At 36.7% G+C, this 18,456-nt stretch overlaps 1 protein-coding gene across 1 annotated transcript in view; it reads left to right on the forward strand.

Moving 5' to 3' along the window:
• NSUN3 (NOP2/Sun RNA methyltransferase 3) overlaps nt 1-17,328 on the forward strand; it is a 96,659-nt gene extending 79,331 nt beyond the window's left edge. The window contains exon 6 of the mRNA XM_036899081.2: nt 16,804-17,328. Coding sequence (XP_036754976.1) covers nt 16,804-17,074 — 271 coding nt within the window. The 3' untranslated portion in view covers nt 17,075-17,328. The remainder of the gene's footprint in view (nt 1-16,803) is intronic.
• Nucleotides 17,329-18,456: the final 1,128 nt, after the last annotated feature.

Consider the following 18,456-nt stretch of genomic DNA (forward strand, 5'->3'; position numbering starts at 1 on the left):
TAAACTGATACAAATAGTGAAATGATGAGAAACAGGCAGTGGAAAAAAATGAAAGCAATGGGAAGTGTTGAAAAAGAACAAAAATAGAAAAATACTTAAGGCCAACAGTGTAATGTGGAAAAAAATGTGAAATGGTAAGGAAACATAAATGAAACAAAAGTTCTCAAAATGCTTAGAGGGAAAAAAAGATGAAATGTAGAGGTATTACACTGAAGAATGGGGGAAGGCAAAAAAAAAGGAACAATGGCTTGTGGAACTCCTCTTATGGTTAAAGGTATGATTTTACCATTAAATTATCTTGCAGTAATTAAAATACTTCTATTGATACATCAAATCAGGATAATAATTTTTCTTGAAAACTAAGTTTATTTTCTTCATTTTAAACCAGATATCTGCCCCCTGCCCCACTGCACCCTGCACTCCTCCTCCTCTGTTAGATTTTTCTTGTTATCAGAAAGGCAATGTCAAGGATAACATCTGTTCTTAAATATGTCTTAATGGCATTGTTGGTACCTAAAAGTGTTCTGGTACCAATTCCAAACTAGTGGCATGGGCGTTTCCTCCACATAACCAAGTGATTCTCTGAGACACCAGCTGAGTATCCTATGGTTTAACTCAATTCTGACATTATCTACCTGGAGGTAGTGTCAGATCCCACAGGTTAAGGATCGACTGCCCTGTCCTACTTCAGATGCCAATCTGAAATTCAGGTTGTCACCTATGCTTCTGATGATTGGCTGTAAGTCAGATTTCCATGACCCACTCCTTGGGTTCAATTAATTTGCTCACAGAACTCAGGAAAAGTTTGCTTACAGTTAGCAGTCTGTTAAAGGGTATGTTACAGGATACAGATGACCATCCATATGGGAAGGATCATAGTGCCAGGTATATGGGAAGGGAGGCAGAGCTCCTAAGCTCTTTCACACACATCGCTCACCTGCACTTCATGTGTTCATCTACCCAGAAGCTCTCAGAACCCTGCCCCTTTGGGCTTTTAAGGAGGCTTCGTTACATAGGCATAGTAGATGAAATTGTTGGCTATTGGCAATTGATTCAACCCTCAGTCCCTCTTCTGCTTTAGGAGGTTTGGGGTGGGACTGGAAGTTTCAACCTTTAGTCACATGGTCGGTTCCCCTGGCAACCAGGTCCCTCCACCCTCACCCCACCTTACATTAACTTAACAAAGGACACCTTTTTTTTTTGTTCTCCTCACTTAGCAAACTCTAAGGTTTTTGGAGCTCTGTGCCAGAAAAGGGGATGAAGACCAAATATATACTTCTTATAAATTAGAATATCACAGTACTGCATACCTCAATTTTAAAGTAGTGGCTCTGGTTTTCCCTGAAGTTAAGTTCACTTACTACAAGTTACCAAACTGCTCCAGTTGAATAGAAATGAGAGCACAATTGCTAAGTAGTAATTTTCATTAATAGATTATCTTTCTATAGGAGTTTATCTATGACCACTGTTAGCAAGAGGGGAACCTTTCTCATTTTTATAAATTAGTTATTGGCAAAAGGTTATTATATTTTTTTCCAAATAAAGCATCTGGCCTCCATCCATCATTTCCATCTGTTCTAAAACATAAGAGTTGTAGGTTGCTCGAGCTGTTCCCTATTCAAAATTTTTGAATGTTAGTTGCAATTAAATATATTCCTTTGTTTTATACTGAAAAGTTCTCTGCCTGACCCACCACTTCATTAAGTAACATTCATTCATGCACTTTTCTAATAAATATATTTTGAGAACATACTTTTTAGTTGTGTTACATATAAAAAATACAAAATGAGTATCACCCAAACCCTGTTTGTAAGCAAGTGAAATTTTATTCCTTGGAAAAACAGAAGAGGGAGGGAGTTCCATCAGAGAAGGTTTCAGAGAGCATGTGAGCTTTGAAGTAGGTCTAGAACAATGAATAGAAGTTCACTTGGTCAAAAGGAAACTGAAAAGTAATTATGTAAGCATTAGAACTTGCTAAGTATTTAGAAAGATGAGGCAAAGAATAATTCTACCTCTTTGACTTGATAGTTAATTATAGAATAGTGTCTGCCTTACTCAAGGGGCAGAGGTACCTGGGGGACTGTCAGGGTTTGGTCAGAGAAGAATCCCTACAAGTGATGTAAAGCATTTCTTATAGGAATCAGACCTTAATCATGGGAGCTGGTTAGGCAGTCTACAGAAGCTGTGTATAATTTTGCCCTACTTCTGGTGTGGGGTGTGATGTTAGCAGGGCTGGTAGCCAGCACATGAAGTGGGAGAGAACAAAGACTGGCTGAGGCCCACCTACATTATGGAAGGCAACAGCTTTATTCAGTCTGCTGATTTAAACGTTAATTTTATCCAAAAATACCCTCACAGAAACATCCAGAATGATGTTTAACCAAATATCTGGGTACCATGGCCCAGCCAATTTAAAATATGAAATTAGTAATCACTGGCTTTCTAGTCTGCAGTATTTGTTTGACCTTGCACCCTACTACCTACTTAATTAAGTTCTATATTTTAGATTCCGCTTAAGCAACTCCACAGTTGGTGCCAAGTTCAGTATCAATTAAGATAATTTTTCTTCTAATATAACAGAGAAAGATAGAGACAAGAGAATTAAAATAATACTGACTTAAGTAAGTAGAAATCTGTGTAGCCTTTCCAGGGTTGTTCAGATGATTGCCATACTCCACAATCTCTACCTCTCTATCTTCTACCTCTTGGTCCAGATATTTAATCTGCATTACAGCTAGTAAGAAGGATCTAAAGAGCATACCTCACATTACTTCCACCCACATCTCATAGGTCAGGCTTAGTCATATGACTATCTTTAGTGAAAGGCAGTTTAGGAAATCAGCCTTAGTTGTGCCCAATTAAAAATTCTATTACTAAAAGGATGTAAGAACAAATATTGAAGAACAATTAGAAGTGTTTGTCACAAGTTGGAAATCCTTGATCAGAACACTGGTGGATGTAAAGGAAAAACAAGAAAAGCCTTTAGCAAGAAATCTTGAAAGATTTTTCAGTAGTTGAGTAGATGACAAAGGCCTTAACTTAGTGGAAGGGGAATGGATGTGTGGTTAGATGTGCAAGATATATTCAATGGAGATTTAATAGAATTTGGTGATTAATTGGCTGTGGAGTAGGAAGGAAAAGAATGTGCCAGGGGTAACTGATGAAGAGCATGAGCTCTAGAGCTCTCTTGCCTGGCGTTGAATCCTGGTTTGAACACTTACTGGCTGGCCTTGTACAAGCTGCTTAACTCTCTTGCGTTGGTTTTCTCCTCTACAAAGTAAGAGTAATAATTCATGTCTCAAAACTTAATTGAAAGATTGAATGAGGTTATGTATGTAAAACATCTAACTTTAGGAAAAAAGATAAACCAAGGGTAAAGTTCTAGGGAAGACTGATACATAAGGGACAGGTAAAAGTGGACAGGGTAGATAAAAAAGCTAAAAGGGAATTTAAGAGAAATAGATGAACAAAGAAACAATAGTGTCCAGGAAACCAAAGTGACAGAAAGTTTCTTCAAGTTGAGGATGGAAAACAGAATCGAGTAGTATGGGCAGATAAAGGCTGAAAATTGACCTTTAACTTAAGCTGGTTTCACACTCATTTTATCAACAGGCTTCTGAGGAAAGCAGACACCTTTATCAAGAATTGTGGAACCAAAATTTGCTTAAATGAATTATCAGATTATTTGGAACTTGGGGTGATTACCAAATTACTCCAAATTATTTGGAATTTTTATGAAGGAGTAACTAACATTGAGGTTCAACTGTTGAGTCAAATTTGTTAAACTTTAAAACTATGATTTAGATGTCAATGTGTGATGAGGAGGTTCAAATTATGTCTCAGTAGAGGCATTTGCTTTCATTTACCTCATCATAAATTCTGTGCAATAAGCACTTTAGTAGGTATAGGTTGTGTGCTTTATAAAAGGAGCAGGTAGACAAGATTCTCAGATCATACCTTCAGACCTATTCTTAGATTTTTCATGTTAAAAGTGCCTAAAATTATATAGCTATTCTTTATCTTCACTAAGTATCTGATGATAAAATGTTTGCATGTGGAATCCTCTGTCTTGTTGCCATAATTCCATACTTAGTTTAGCAGTGGTAATAAGTTGCTTCAGGGTATACAGCAGTGATAAATCTTGAAGTCCCTTTCCTGGTATTACATTAGGGTGGCAGTTTTGTGCAGCAATAATTAGCTATTTAACTTTGGGCAAGTCACTGATTCTTTGTGACCCTCCATTTGATAAATTGCGTCAGACTATTTACCTTGTACACTTCATAACATTTTATTAAGACTCCATGTGTGCAGTTCTCTTTAATAATCAAATAAATAAAAGGTAACATTGTTAATTAGGCTAATCACTTGTCCTTCACTGGGTGGGAATCAACATCTGATTTGATTCCTGGAACAAACTCACATTCCCTTTGATTCAGGAATATTCTATTTTATTCTAAATAAAGATTAAGAATTTTCTCATGAAGGAATATGTGCTGTGTATGTAGTGTCCTCTGGAAGCATTTTACATTTTCAGTTTTAGATTTAATTGTTACTTGAGCAGTAAGATATAAAGGCTGCCAGTAGTTTTCATACATTTTTCACATTATTAATTGTGTAACTGTTTTTCTTTCCTCTATAAGTTGCAAGTAACCTTATAAAGTAGGCTTATATAGAATCTTTGACATATTAAGTGAACAGTAAATGGGTTCAGGGGACCAGTTGCAGGATTGATGCTCCTATTCTCATTTTAAAAATTTTAAATTACTACAGTTTTACTTGGTTTTAAAAGTCTAATGCAAGAGTTCCTAAGATGAAGGGGACAAGCTTGCTAATGTGGCAATAACGGGATTTTTAAGGTTATTTCACTTGGTTCCTTTTCCATATTTATATCTGAAGGAACGGTAGCTGTTACCTTGATGCTGTAATGTGATAGAAGGGACATGAAGGCAGAAGGGGGATAAATACATTAATCACAGTAATATATATTTGTAATCTTAATTTTTCAAGACTACAGACATCTGTGATTTACTAATGCACCAGAAATTATTGTAGGAAAGACAGTGACTGTAACTTCAAACATGTTAAAAGACATAAAAAGAAGTTGTTTATCTCCTGATGGTAAGTCTTGAGAAATTAATTAAAAGAGGAAAAATCGGTTCCTGCTTTGGTCAAAAGATGGCACTATTGCTGTTCTGATTATTTTCTTCTACAGTTTAGCTCAGTCTTTTCAAATGCAGAAAAATTTTAAGTTTAGTGATCGAATTAATGCTGACCCTCCCAACAGAATGCCAAATTTCTAATCAAGGACCAAAGAATAGACCAGAAAAATGAAATTTATATTTTTGAAGTGTGTTAGATTGTTTTAATAGCTATTTATAAAAATCACATACTCTGAGACTCAGAGGCTTGCTGTAAGAACAACAGGATATCCCGCATCACATCATGTTTTCAATTTTGGTTAAGTTTGAAATACTCTCCCTTTGGTTCTTGGATAGCTATCAGGGTTCCAAGACGTTTTAGCTTAGGTTTTTTTTTGTGTGTGTGTAAATTTTTCAAGGTTACTGAACTTAAGCTATTATTAAGTTAATACCTTTTTTCTTCAGGGTATTAAAATCAGGTAATCATTTTTCTCTCATTTCCTCTGCTGTTGTACTTTATTTGTTGATAGTTGCTAGACTACATGGACTAGTCTAGAAATGCAAAGGTGGTCTATCCTCTTGTGCTGGGAAAGCTACATTTTGTCATCTTGTCTCTAAGCCAGTATCTTAAATAGCTCTTGTGGCTTGATTCTGTTTTTCTCTAAGCAGACTTTTCAAGCATGGAGAAATTCAGTGAAAAGCACTGAAAAAAAAAAGACAAAGGAACTCCTGAGAAAAGTGGCATTATTATTGACTGTACAAGGTGGTCTTTAAAAAATACAAGCATACAAATCAAAACACTTGGTGGGGGAGATTGGGGAGGAACGCTGGATGTACTGAGACAACACAAAATAATCTAGTTTTCTAAAATACAAAATAATCCAGTGTTCCATCTTACTTTATATTAGAATGAGTAAACACTGATGGATTCCTCCATGCAGACTGCAGATTTCCCTACCTGATGCATTTAAAGTTAACGTTTAAATGGTTTACTTTTAAAAAGTGAATAAAGGTTTCATCAGATAACTATATGGCTTACTTATCATGTAGGTATAGTACAGAAGATATTTTATATAGCTTTAAATTATAACTCATTTGAATCTAAAATACAAGTTCAAAATCTTATTTAAAACCTTTGAGGCCGAATGTGTTTCAGAATTTTGATTTTTCTTTTTTAAAGAAAATGTAATACAAGCAAAACATGTGAAAGTTACACCACATGGGCTAAGTCTTGACCATAAATAGCCTCACATCAATTTAAGTCAGATTTTGAGGCAAAATGAGTCTGCCACAAACTTAAGAAAAAACTGTAGGTTGCAGTGCTTTTTGGATTTCAAAATAGTACATAAGAAATAGATGAACCCTTCAGGTATACTCTGTGAACTGCCAAAGATCAAGTTAGGTGTTCCATTTGCAAATGGGGAAAATTGAGTTTAACATTATATTCTTTTACATGGTTTATTTTTTAAAGAATGTTAGTTTTGTTTTTAGCTGTTTTATTAACTAGATGGTTCAAGCACAAAATACATTTCAGCCTATTCCATAATACACTGAAAGATAACCAAAGATTTGGAGACATTTGTATAGCCAAGAGGGTATCTGGCATAGTTTCTGTGTCAAGAAGGTTATTCTTTTTCTTTTAGGAGTGCTAAGTGTAAAAGCATTTCCCACTCTATTTTATGCTCTACTATTAAGATCAGCTTTATTTCCTACAGCAGTGTTGTGAGACAAAATCTTATTTCATATTTCAAGTAAGGTTAAGCCTGATCAGCACTTAGGTAGGAGACTTCTGAGGGAAATATATATATATATATATATATATATATATATATATATATATTTCCGGGAAATGATAGAGGGTTTGCATTATGTGGCAATTCTGCATCTCTTAGGACTTTTTCCACCAGTTCTGCATTGTAATTGGACATTATGTGCTGAATAATATAAAAAAAACAAGATAATGTCTATTAGTTCCTGTTATAGTTTAAAGTATTAGGTTAGCCTCCTACCTTATCTAATCAAAATAATACTCTTGCTCCATCTGCTGTAGTTAGTCATGACATCTTTTTTCTGCCTTCTACTGGTAAGTATGATTAGAAAGCTCTGCTGACCATCTCTGTGTGGTCAGTCTTAATATCAATTGGTTTGTCGTAATTTTATACAACGTAATTAAGTGTTACTGCACAGGTGAAAAAAAATCTCATCATTCAGGATCTTGTTATACCTTGAAACTTACAGTCTTGAGAAGCTAAAGGGCCACAGATCATTTGGAGAAGTTTAGCAAAGGATACCATTTTGCCAAAATGAATGTTGCTTAGTTTTTTAATTTTGCTTCCCACTGCTTAAAAAAAAATGATTTTGCACAGCACAAATTTTTACAAGCATAGAGAACTCTTTGCCTTCTGCTAGACCCAGATCCAACATGTCTTGTTTTTCTTCTATAATCCTGATTTATCCTTTTATATGGTTATTATCACAATTTTGCCATTTATTAGTATCATTCAGGTCTAACTTCAAAATATTTGTTTTTTCCCTCTAGAATTTTAATTTCTTAATAGGTTTGTGAAGACCTACTAAGCAGTATCTTTCTTCCATTCTGGTTACAATTTCTCTCCTAAAGCAACACAACCCATTTACACCCTGCTGTCTGACTGTCTTTCATACATATAGTCTTCTTTTTATTACTTGGATGAAACCTATAGTGATAATTACTTGTTCTAATGGGCTATTTCAAAATAGGTGTGAATTGTCAGGGAAGCAGATGGCCCTGGATGCTACTGGAGTGCTCAGAGACTGCATTTTTGGGTACTGATGTTTTAGGAGTATGTTAGTTTTCATTTAGTACATTGTAAAACATTGTATATTAGTTTATTAGTATTAGTTTTGAATCATTGAACTAATCTGACTATAGAGTTGTTAAATACTCTAGCCTTAACTAAAATTGAATACCTATTGCCATTTTTGTAACAAAAATGAAGAAACTATTGTGTATATTGATAAATGCTCATTATACAGATAGCTTTATACTTTCTGCAGAGCCAGTGATGGCCTTCAATATGGACTAGTTCAATTCATGAGAAAGGTGTCTTCAGTGGCTGCAGAGAAAATGGAAAATTTATGACCAGGATTCTCACCTCCTCTGATTCTAATATTGCCCGTTGTATACATACTTAGTCTGGTTCCATGCCAGTTGACAGAAGACTGTTTACTGCTGACACTGCTTTAAGAAGAGCTGCCCAGAGCGAACTGTCAGTCATGGAAGTGTAGGCCCATAGAAAGGGTGGAGAAGAAACACAAGCACCTGGACATAATTGGGCACAGTGGCTGCCAGTCACAATAGAGACAGGTCCACGGAGATCCCCCAGAAGGAGAAGCAGAGAGCTTAGGGAGTCTAGAGGGGAGCAAGAAGCAAAAGCCACAGAATGCCCTGCTAGGACGCAGGAGAGAGAAGCTATGGAGCCCTGGTGCTAGGAAGGGAGGAGAGGACCCCATGCTGGGAGGCGGGAGAGAGCAGAGGCTGTAGCTGGGCCCAGGGTGGAAATAGGCTTGCCACTTGTATATAGCCAGTTGAATTCTGTGAGAATAAAGCTTGGTATGAGCCCTTTTTTACCCATAACACTCCACTGTTGTTATTTGGTCTTACCAAATTCATAGTGAACATGCGGATGGAGAAACCCCGTCCCCTCCTCCCACAGCGACAGTGGCATAAAATAATTCTCAGTATAGAAAAGTCTTGGCTATATGAACCCTGGGAGTATTTTTTTTTCACATTGCTTATTTTCCTTGGTCTTGGAATACAAAATTATGATATTTTTAAATCTAGCTACTATGAGCAAAAAGACAGCAATGTTATTTAAATGACAGGACTCCCTAATATTTTGCCCTGTGTTTTTGAGATTAATCCAGTGTACAGAAAAAAAAAAGCGCTCGTGTTGCCCCACGCTATTTCCTAGTTTAGAAAATAACATGACCAGTTAAGTTATGTGTAGCTCCAGGAGTAATGGGTTTCCCCTCCTGGAACTGATTCCCCTATGAATCCTGTGAAACTGAAATAAGGCAAGGGGAAAGGGATTTTGGGAGAAACCATTTTTATTGCTCACAGCTTGCTTGAATTAGCTAGCCAGGCCAGGCTACATCCTTTCCCTTTGGCTTCAGCTCACTCTCTCCTTCTCACCCGCCCTTTCTGGTGGGAACTCCCTGGGTGGGGCCTTGGTGACTGACTGGCACCAGACCATTAGGGACCAGAAACCGGGGGAAGAAGAGAATGTCCGTCTTCTCTGCGCCCCTTGCCCTGCATCCATTGGAGGCTCTGAAGCATCCATTGTTAGGAAAATAGACTAAGGCTAGGCAGGAGATTTTGGAAATTATGCCATTTATCCCACATTATACTAAGCTATTTTAGAAAGGTAAATTATGAATGTTGGAATCAAAACAGTCTAAGAACAGACTAAGATAAAATCATTTCTTTCCTTTTTCCAGCTTCCGGAAGCAGCCTACATTCCTTTGCCCATGGCCTCTGGCTAGCAATCGTGTTACCACAGTCTTAGCTTCTGTCATCACCTCTCTTTCTGAATCTCCTGTCTCCCTTTTCCATTTATGAGGATCTTTGTGGTTACATTGGTACCACTTAGATAATCCAGGATGGTTTCCATCTTGAGATCCTTAATTTAATCACATCAAAAGTACCCTTTGCCATGTAATGTGACATAGTTAAAGCTTCTGGGGATGATATGGGTCTCTTCGGGGGGCCATTATTATTTCTACCTCAGGTTGTTATCCCATTAATGGTTCACATCTCTGGTGTCTAGAGATCTGAGTCTTCCCCTCCCCCAACCCCCGTGGGGAATTATTTAGGGGACAATGAGAAGAAGATAAATATCAACAATTATTTAATGACTTAAAACAAGCACTGAAGGTTAAGTAGCTCCACAGTGGTAGGCACTTCCCCAAATAATTTTTTTTTTTTTGTGGGAGTAACACTTTTTATTCTGATTTGAGCTTTACAAATTAGATTTCATAGAACATTTTTTTTTTCTTTTTGTAGATAATTGTTTTTTATTGAAGGGTAGTTGACACACAGTATTACATTACATTAGTTTCAGGTGTACAACACAGTGATTCAACATTTATATACATGATAATTCTAGGTACCAGCTATCACCATACCAAGTTGTTACCATATTTTGACTATATTCCTTATGCTATACATTACATCCTGGTTACTTATTTATTTTACAATTGGAAGTGTTTACTTTTATGTTGTTGTTGTTGTTGTTGTTGTGAGGGCATCTCTCATATTTATTGATCAAATGGTTGTTAACAACAATAAAATTCTGTATAGGGGAGTCAATGCTCAATGCACAATCATTAATCCACCCCAAGCCTAATTTTCGTCAGTCTCCAATCTTCTGAAGCATAACGAACAAGTTCTTACATGGAGAACAAATTCTTACATATTGAATAAGTTACATGGTGAGCAGTACAAGGGCAGTCATCACAGAAACTTTTGGTTTTGCTCATGCATTATGAACTATAAACAGTCAGTTCAAATATGAATACTCATTTGATTTTTATACTTGATTTATATGTGGATACCACATTTCTCTCTTTATTATTATTATTTTTAATAAAATGCTGAAGTGGTAGGTAGATACAAGATAAAGGTAGAAAACATAGTTTAGTGTTGTAAGAGAGCAAATGTAGATGATCAGGTGTGTGCCTGTAGACTATGTGTTAATCCAAGCTAGACAAGGGCAATAAAACATCCACGGATGCAGAAGATTTCTCTCAGAACAGGGGGGGTGAGGTTCTAAGCCTCACCTCTGTTGATCCCCAATTTCTCACCTGATGGCCCCCCTGCGACTGTGCCTGTCTTAGGTTGTTCCTCCCTTGAGAAATCTTACCTGTCTCTGGCTAACCAGTCATCTTCCGGGGCCATACAGGGAGATGTAAAGTTGGTAAGTGACAGAGAAGCCTTATTGTTTGAAAAGGTTAGCTTTTTACCTCTTTGCATATTTATGCCCTGTGGCTTCTATGCCCAGCATTTGTCTTGAGGTATCTTTACCACTTGGAAGAATTATGATACTCGGTAAATTTGATATGAGGCACGAATTCTATTTAAGGGTTGTAATTAGGAAGGAAGAAGAAAAGCTATAGAAGTAGCAGGCGGAAGAAAACATGGGAAGATTGATTATTTCTTTGACATATCTTCTTGTAGAGTAACTTCAGCATGTATAGGTTTTAAACTACTAATTAAATTGCGCACACACATTAACATAATAGGAGTATAGTTACATAACCAAAGCATACCTGTAATTACCAGCCATCTCCAGTGAAACCAAGAAAACCAGTTAGGCACCTTAGGCATTTGTGAAAACTTATCTATGATATGGTGGATATTGTCTAACTGAACTTGAACAGACTGAGAGAAATCAGACAAATTAAAACAACCCATTCCTGAGGACTGTTCACATCCCATATGTTCTTTTAACAGTAAATAGTCTGTAGTTGTAAGATTTTGGAGCGCTGCAATTTGCACTTCTCCTAATTCTTTGTTGAGTTCCACCAGTATAGATCCAGTCAAATTTGTTGTTTTACTGTATGCACAGGCCAGCTTGGATATCTCCTTCTTCGTTCCCATGGCAAGTCCAGGAACTGGTGGGATGAGTGCATCTACAGCTGTAGCAGTGCGTGGATCTTTCTTGGGGTTTTTTGATGATCATCTTCTGTCATGAGTCTTCCAGAGAGTGCTGATGTTGGAAGTTCTTTTTCATATCATATCTTAGTTCATTTTCGGGGTAGCCCAATTAGGCTTTGATCCTCTGTATAAACACAAACAGACCCTTTGCCTACACTTTTATATGCCCTTTATACCCTTGTGTAGAACTCATTGGAGGTCTCCACACAGGAACTGCCTTTTTTTTTTTTGGTGTCATTAATCTACACTTACATGACGAATCCCAAATAATTTTTAATCAATAAATGGATATGTGAGAAGACGAGACATTCTGGATATACCGTCAAGTTTTATTTATCTGGAGCTTCAGGGATAAAGCTAGAGAGTTAATCCTTTAATAGTAAAAATTAAATAACAAAAAGTAAACTGACCTCTATGGGAAAACGATATTTATCCTACTGTCAACTCTCCTTTAATTTGTATTGTCATAGAAATAGATCACATGGCTAAATTAAAATGTAAATGAGCTTTTAGTTAAACTTGCCCATTTCTTTATCCCTCTCTTCTAGTCTTACTCCTCAGAGGCAAGCACTTCTAATGGTTTCTATTCTGTATTTATTCTGCAGGTCACTCCCAAACCTCAAAGTAATGTGTTAATCAGTTTTTTAATTGATCAACTTTAGACATTGATGGCTGATTTCTCACTTGGGATTCTCTCACTGATCCCACTCTTACCTCATATTCTTCCCTGGACCCTGTGTTCTTGCTTTTCTGTCTCTCCCCCAGTTAGCTCAGAAACTTAGTTGTACACACTTAGATCTTTACTTCTTGTTCTGTTGGTGGTGAAAAGTGTCTCTAAAAACACACCTCAAGCTTTAGTCTTCTTTCTTTTCTGAAACAATCAGGGCATTATCTCTTGTTTTCCCTTTTTGTGATCCAAGAACATGTACACCCCCACCCTGCCTTCCATGTCTCCTTCCCTTCTACTTCCCTGTGTCTTGCAACTGCACCTTTACTTTTCTGTTGTCAAGGTTGATAGTATTCTTTCTGAGATTTTGTAATCTGTTCTAAAATATTTCTAAGATCTGTCTTTGGAATAATTCTGAACATTGAAGACCAGTATTGGTACATATTTAATTCTTTAAATACTGTTCACTATAGAATGAGCTAGTCTATTGGAATTAAATTTTATTTATGATTTGAGTGCCCCTGAAAGGAATATTTTCCAACAATCAATTTCTCTCGTCTTTTTCTTCCTTTCTCGCCGCTGCCCCATTACCTGCCCTTGTGCCCTGAGTCGCATGCACCAAAACCTCCAGGATTTTCTCACTTTTCAGGCATTTTGTCTCTTTTGTTTGGAGTCTCTTCTCACTTCTTTCCAGATCCCTCCCTTTCCGCCCAATCTGGAGTAGTTACCCTCTAGGGCTCCTGGGCATTTACTCTGAGACTTCACTCCCTTTAGTGCTCTCCTATGCTGCACTCACTTGCTCTACCACATTTCTCCTCCTTCTTGATTTACCTCCTCATTTTGCTAGAGGTAAAATTTCTGAGTCATCAGATATTTGAAAGTTTTTGTAGCCCTCATATATTTATTTGACAGTTTGGCAGTAAGTAGCTTCACTTTCAATTGCTTTTCTTCCAGGATTTGGAGTATATTACTCCACTGGTGGCAGTCTGATTCCTGGACCCTTATAAATGACCCGTTTTTCTTTCTGGAGGCATTTAGTATCTTCTCTTTGTTCTCAGAGTTCTAAAGTTTAACCATAATGTATTTAAGTGTTTTTTTTTTTTTTCATGAATTACAAACTTGAAGTTTTCGATGTTATGTAAGGCCCTCTGCACCCCCTCCTAACTTTCTGACCTTATCTCATTCTGCCCGCTTGCTCACCTTGCTCTAGTCACCCTGCCTCTTGTTTCCAGAACATGCTTAGGGTCTTTGCATGCGGTATTCCTTTTGTGTGGCGTATTCTTCATTCAGACTTCATTCATAGCTCACTTCCGTATCTCCTCAGGTGTTTGTTCAAATATCACTTCCTGAAATGTCATTCTGTCCTAGCTATCCTGTTTAAAAATTCCCCCTATCATCCAGGCACTCCTAATCCTCTTATCTTTATAGAGCCTAAATATAAAATATATGGAACTGTTAAGTAAAACATATATGCAAACTGTGATTTGTAAATATGTATTTAATCTTTGCTCCATGCTAGAGCTCCTAAAGCCTTTGTAATTTCCTAAGTGATAAGAGTTATAGGAGCATTTTTTTGGTTATGATATCTGTTTTTTGTTAAGGTGAAAGGAACAACTTATTATGCATAACAAGCCCTTTTCAACCACTACTGAGTTTCTGTTAATGCCCTTACTTTTGTAAAGCCTCTAAGGATGGGAACTCGTTGCCAAGGGAACAAACCATGTGATTAAATGTTGAAATTTTCAGCACTTCCCTCTTTTCCACCTTCCTCCACCTCCAGGGAGGAAGGGAAGAGGGACTGGAGATTGAGTTCAGTCACCAATGGCCAATGATTTAATTAATCATGCCTACTTAATGAAACCTCCACTCAAACCCCTAACCAAAGAAGCTTGGAAGCCTTCCAAGTTAGTGAGGAAATGCTGGAAGGGTGGCATGCCTGGAGATGGCGTGGAAGCTCTGCACTCCTTTCCCATACTTTGCCTTATGCATCTCTTTGAGGTGGCTGCTCCTGAACTGAATCTTTTTATAGTAGGTCAGTAATCTAGCAAGTAAACTGTTTTCCTGAGTTCTGTGAACCAGTCTAGCAAGGAAGGGGTGGTGGGTACCTCCAGTTCATAGCCAGGAGGTTTATTTTAGGAGTGAAACTTTTTGTTTGGGGGTGTCACTTTATGATGAGTTGACTGTTACTCCAGAAGTCTCCCTTCAAGATGGAATGTAGAGTGCTTCGGTTTGAGGGGGGCAAACACCCACAGTAGCTGCCTTAGGTCTCCCCAAATAGTTTATATAACTTTCTTAGATAAAAATCTAGTTTTTTACTTGACTACCTGACTTGCCATATAATATGGGAATATGGAATCTAGGGCTGCTTATATATGCTTCAAATGAATATCTTTGTTTTTACTGTTTTTTTCTGTAATTTATGAAAAATCTACCTATACAAAAACAGACTAGTAAAATAAAGACTTATAAATTCATAACCTAGAGTTAACAATTGTCAATATGTTGTCATATATGTTTTATTATTTTTTTATCACAAGTTTTTTTTATTAAGGTGTTATTGATATACACTCTTAATGAAGGTTTCACATGAAAAACAGTGTGGTTACCACATTCACCCATATTATCAAGTCACCTCCCATACCACATTTCAGTCACTATCCATCAGTGTAGTAAGATGCCACAGAGTCACCATCTGACCTGGAAATTCCACTCCTAGGAATTTACCCAAAGAAAACACTTCTTAGATTCAAAAGACATATGCACTATGTTTATTGTAGCACTATTTGTAATAGCCAAGAAAGGGAAGCAACCTAAGTGTCCATCAGTAGATTAATGGATAAAGAAGATGTGGTACATGAACATAATGGAATACTATTCAGCCATAAGAAAGAAATAAATCCTACCATTTGTTTTCACTTTTTACTCCCATCATGTTTCATCTGGCAATTCCAGGCCCCCAAATGTAGTTTGGCAGGTCACATTATGCCCTTCTGTGGCTACTCCTTACAATGAGAGACTCTCTCTACCCTCTTGATTCACTACCACTCCATTATCTGCTTATCATCTTTAAAAATGTATTGAAAACCATTTTACTTAATAATTCGCTCAATCCTATTTACTTTATTGTTTTGAGTTAGTACTTGCTTTCTTGTTTATTTACCGTCACATTAAGGATATTAAAGGAAGGAAAGAGGAGAGAAAAACCTTGTCATTAGTTTGCTTGTCTTGAGTTAGAATTCATTTAATGATTGAACTTAGAGAACAGAATTTGAATTTATTTTGTTGATGTGGTCTTCATTATAAATCTCAGTTATTGGAACGTACTCTATTTGTTTAAATACAGATGTGAGATATGGGGCTGACTGTGTTCTTAAGTCCGGTAGAAGTTCTGGAACATAATTGCTTTGAAAAAAAAGTTATTGATTAGTGACTGCTCTGGGGTTATCACTACAGCACCAGGACTAAAAATTTTCTAGTTTTATCTTTCAGTAGATGACTTTGCTTCTCACTGCACTCTTATTATAAAGCCTATCTATTATGAACTTTCATTCACCTTAAAACATCCCAGTTCCCAATTCATGCTTCCATGTTGTTCCATATGAAGATCTGGAAACCTATCTTTGCTGAAGCTAACTCCTTCATTGCAGTCTGAAGCCTTGGGACTGTTCTTCTCCTGCATCTGCATTTACATATATGTAATGTCTTTGTGTTCTTTTCCTGCATCTGCATTTACAAATATGTTTGGGTTTTCCCCTTAAAAAAAAAAAAAGTCTCCCCATCTTTTTCCTGAAGCTGCCCTTTGATCTGGTGAAGTTTCTTAGTTTCCTTTCTAAGTTCGTCCTCCCTTTAAATAATAGGCATTTTCTGAGTTGTCTGTCTTGAGTCTACTTTTTTTCTTGCACTTTTCCTAGGGAGTCATATTCATTCCCATGACCAGCTATCACTGAGCATTAACCCCTTTCTTGTAGTTTATGTGCTTGTTTGCATTAATGCCACTCAGTATAGTCAAAGACAAATCATTATTCCATGCTCTGCCCCATCCTCCTATCTTTAAAGAACAAAACAATAGATGAATCACATACACACTCTTTATCATGTTGAGTGATCTGATTACCATTTTCCCAGTCATCTAGGGATACATTAGAAAGGAATAGTTGTAAGGCTTGGAAAAAATCCAAAGTTATTACAATCTGAATTAGAGCAAGGTTAGTTTTCAGTGTGTAAGTGTCCTTGCCCTCAGACCTCATAGTTTCCCTTCAATGTACTTAACCTATCTTATGCATTTTCTTGATTACCTGCAGGTCTGCAGTTAAGGCCTTACGTCCTGGAGGGTTACTTGTGTACTCTACGTGCACACTTTCCAAGGCAGAAAATCAAGATGTGATCAGTGAAATTTTAAACTCCTATGGTAACATCATACCTGTGGACATTAAGGAAATGGCAAAGACTTGCTCCCAAGACTTCACATTTTCTTTTACTGGTCAAGAATGTGGGCTCTTGGTGATTCCAGATAAGGACAAAGCTTGGGGCCCAATGTATGTAGCCAAATTGAAAAAGTCATGGACTGTGTGAAATTGGTGATGGGCATTTTGTAAACCATGTCAGTGTATTATTTTATTATGTTTCTGGTCTGTCTATGTTTTAAGTAACTATGGAGTCACTTTCCCTGGTCTATTTGGAATCCTATTTAGTTAATACTTCTGCATCTCAGAATCTAGGCTTGAGCATTTTCCAGGTGAATTTTTTTTCCCTAGAAATACATCTATAGCATGATTTAAGGTGGTACAGATGGTGTTTGTTCTGTGTAATAAATCTGCTGTCTTTTACTTGGCATTTTGTAGTTAAATTAATCACAGTACATGGTTTTATGCATAAAATGTTTAGAAATACATTCTATGATGTTGGTGCTTTGAACCTTTAAAAATGTCTGGCCCTCTTATCATTTTTCTCCTTATACAGATTCTTTCAGAGTTCCCCTGCCTCCCCTCTTCCTGTAAGAACTGGTTGGTATTCTGAGGCTTACTTTTTAAGCAGCACTATTTCTAGTTCTACCAAAATAGGTTTCTTACTTGCCACCTTGTTTTGCATTAAGGACTATTGTTCTATTTACTGCAAAGGTCAGTGACTCTATTGACAACAGCTTTATTTCCCCACTTTTTTTTTGTATTCACAAATACAAATTGAAAGGGTAAATTATGTTGAAAGGCCATTTGAACAGCAGATTCCCATGCACATGTTTGACTTTCAACATTCAGCTTGTGGAATAATGGAGTCTATCCAACAGGCTATAAAGCAAGTACTTGAAACAAAACCAGAATGATTAATAACTGCAATAACTGAACTATATTTGGAGAGTTTTGTTACATAATTGCAGTCATAATGAGCACTATAGAATCTGATTATCTTACAATAGCAATCTGGAGGAGCTTTTTATTTCACTTTGTTGTGAAACTGTTATATGAGAGTATGATGTCACATATTAATGCACAAGAGGGAGATGCTTAATGAGAGTGGATTATACTATTACCAAAACCTGATACCATTTACTAAGTGGTTCTCCCTGTTTACATATATCCTGGGAATATTGTGTACATTTCTAAGCATGTGTACTTAGGATTTTAGCTTCAGGTTTGGATCATGTGTTTTCTCTAGAAATTGTTTCACTTAGAGGCCAAGCATATTTTCCCAACTATTAGGAAGAATTCTGCAGCATGCTTCAAAAGATTTATCTGCTTGGAAATCAGCTTTTTTAAAAAAAGTAAACTCTGACTATAGAAATACAAATTTCTGCTGAAGCTGAATCATTTTGAATTATTACATTCTGTGCATTTAAACTAGAGGCTATTTGCTCATCAACAGTTTTCTGTTTTGTAAGAACATATAAATGGATTCTTAAAACTGGAAAGTCCTAGGAAGAAGGTGTTTTCTGTCTTCATTCCATCATTGATTTTTTT

The sequence above is a fragment of the Manis pentadactyla genome, chromosome 1, assembly GCF_030020395.1.
Source record: "Manis pentadactyla isolate mManPen7 chromosome 1, mManPen7.hap1, whole genome shotgun sequence".
NCBI lineage: Eukaryota > Metazoa > Chordata > Mammalia > Pholidota > Manidae > Manis > Manis pentadactyla.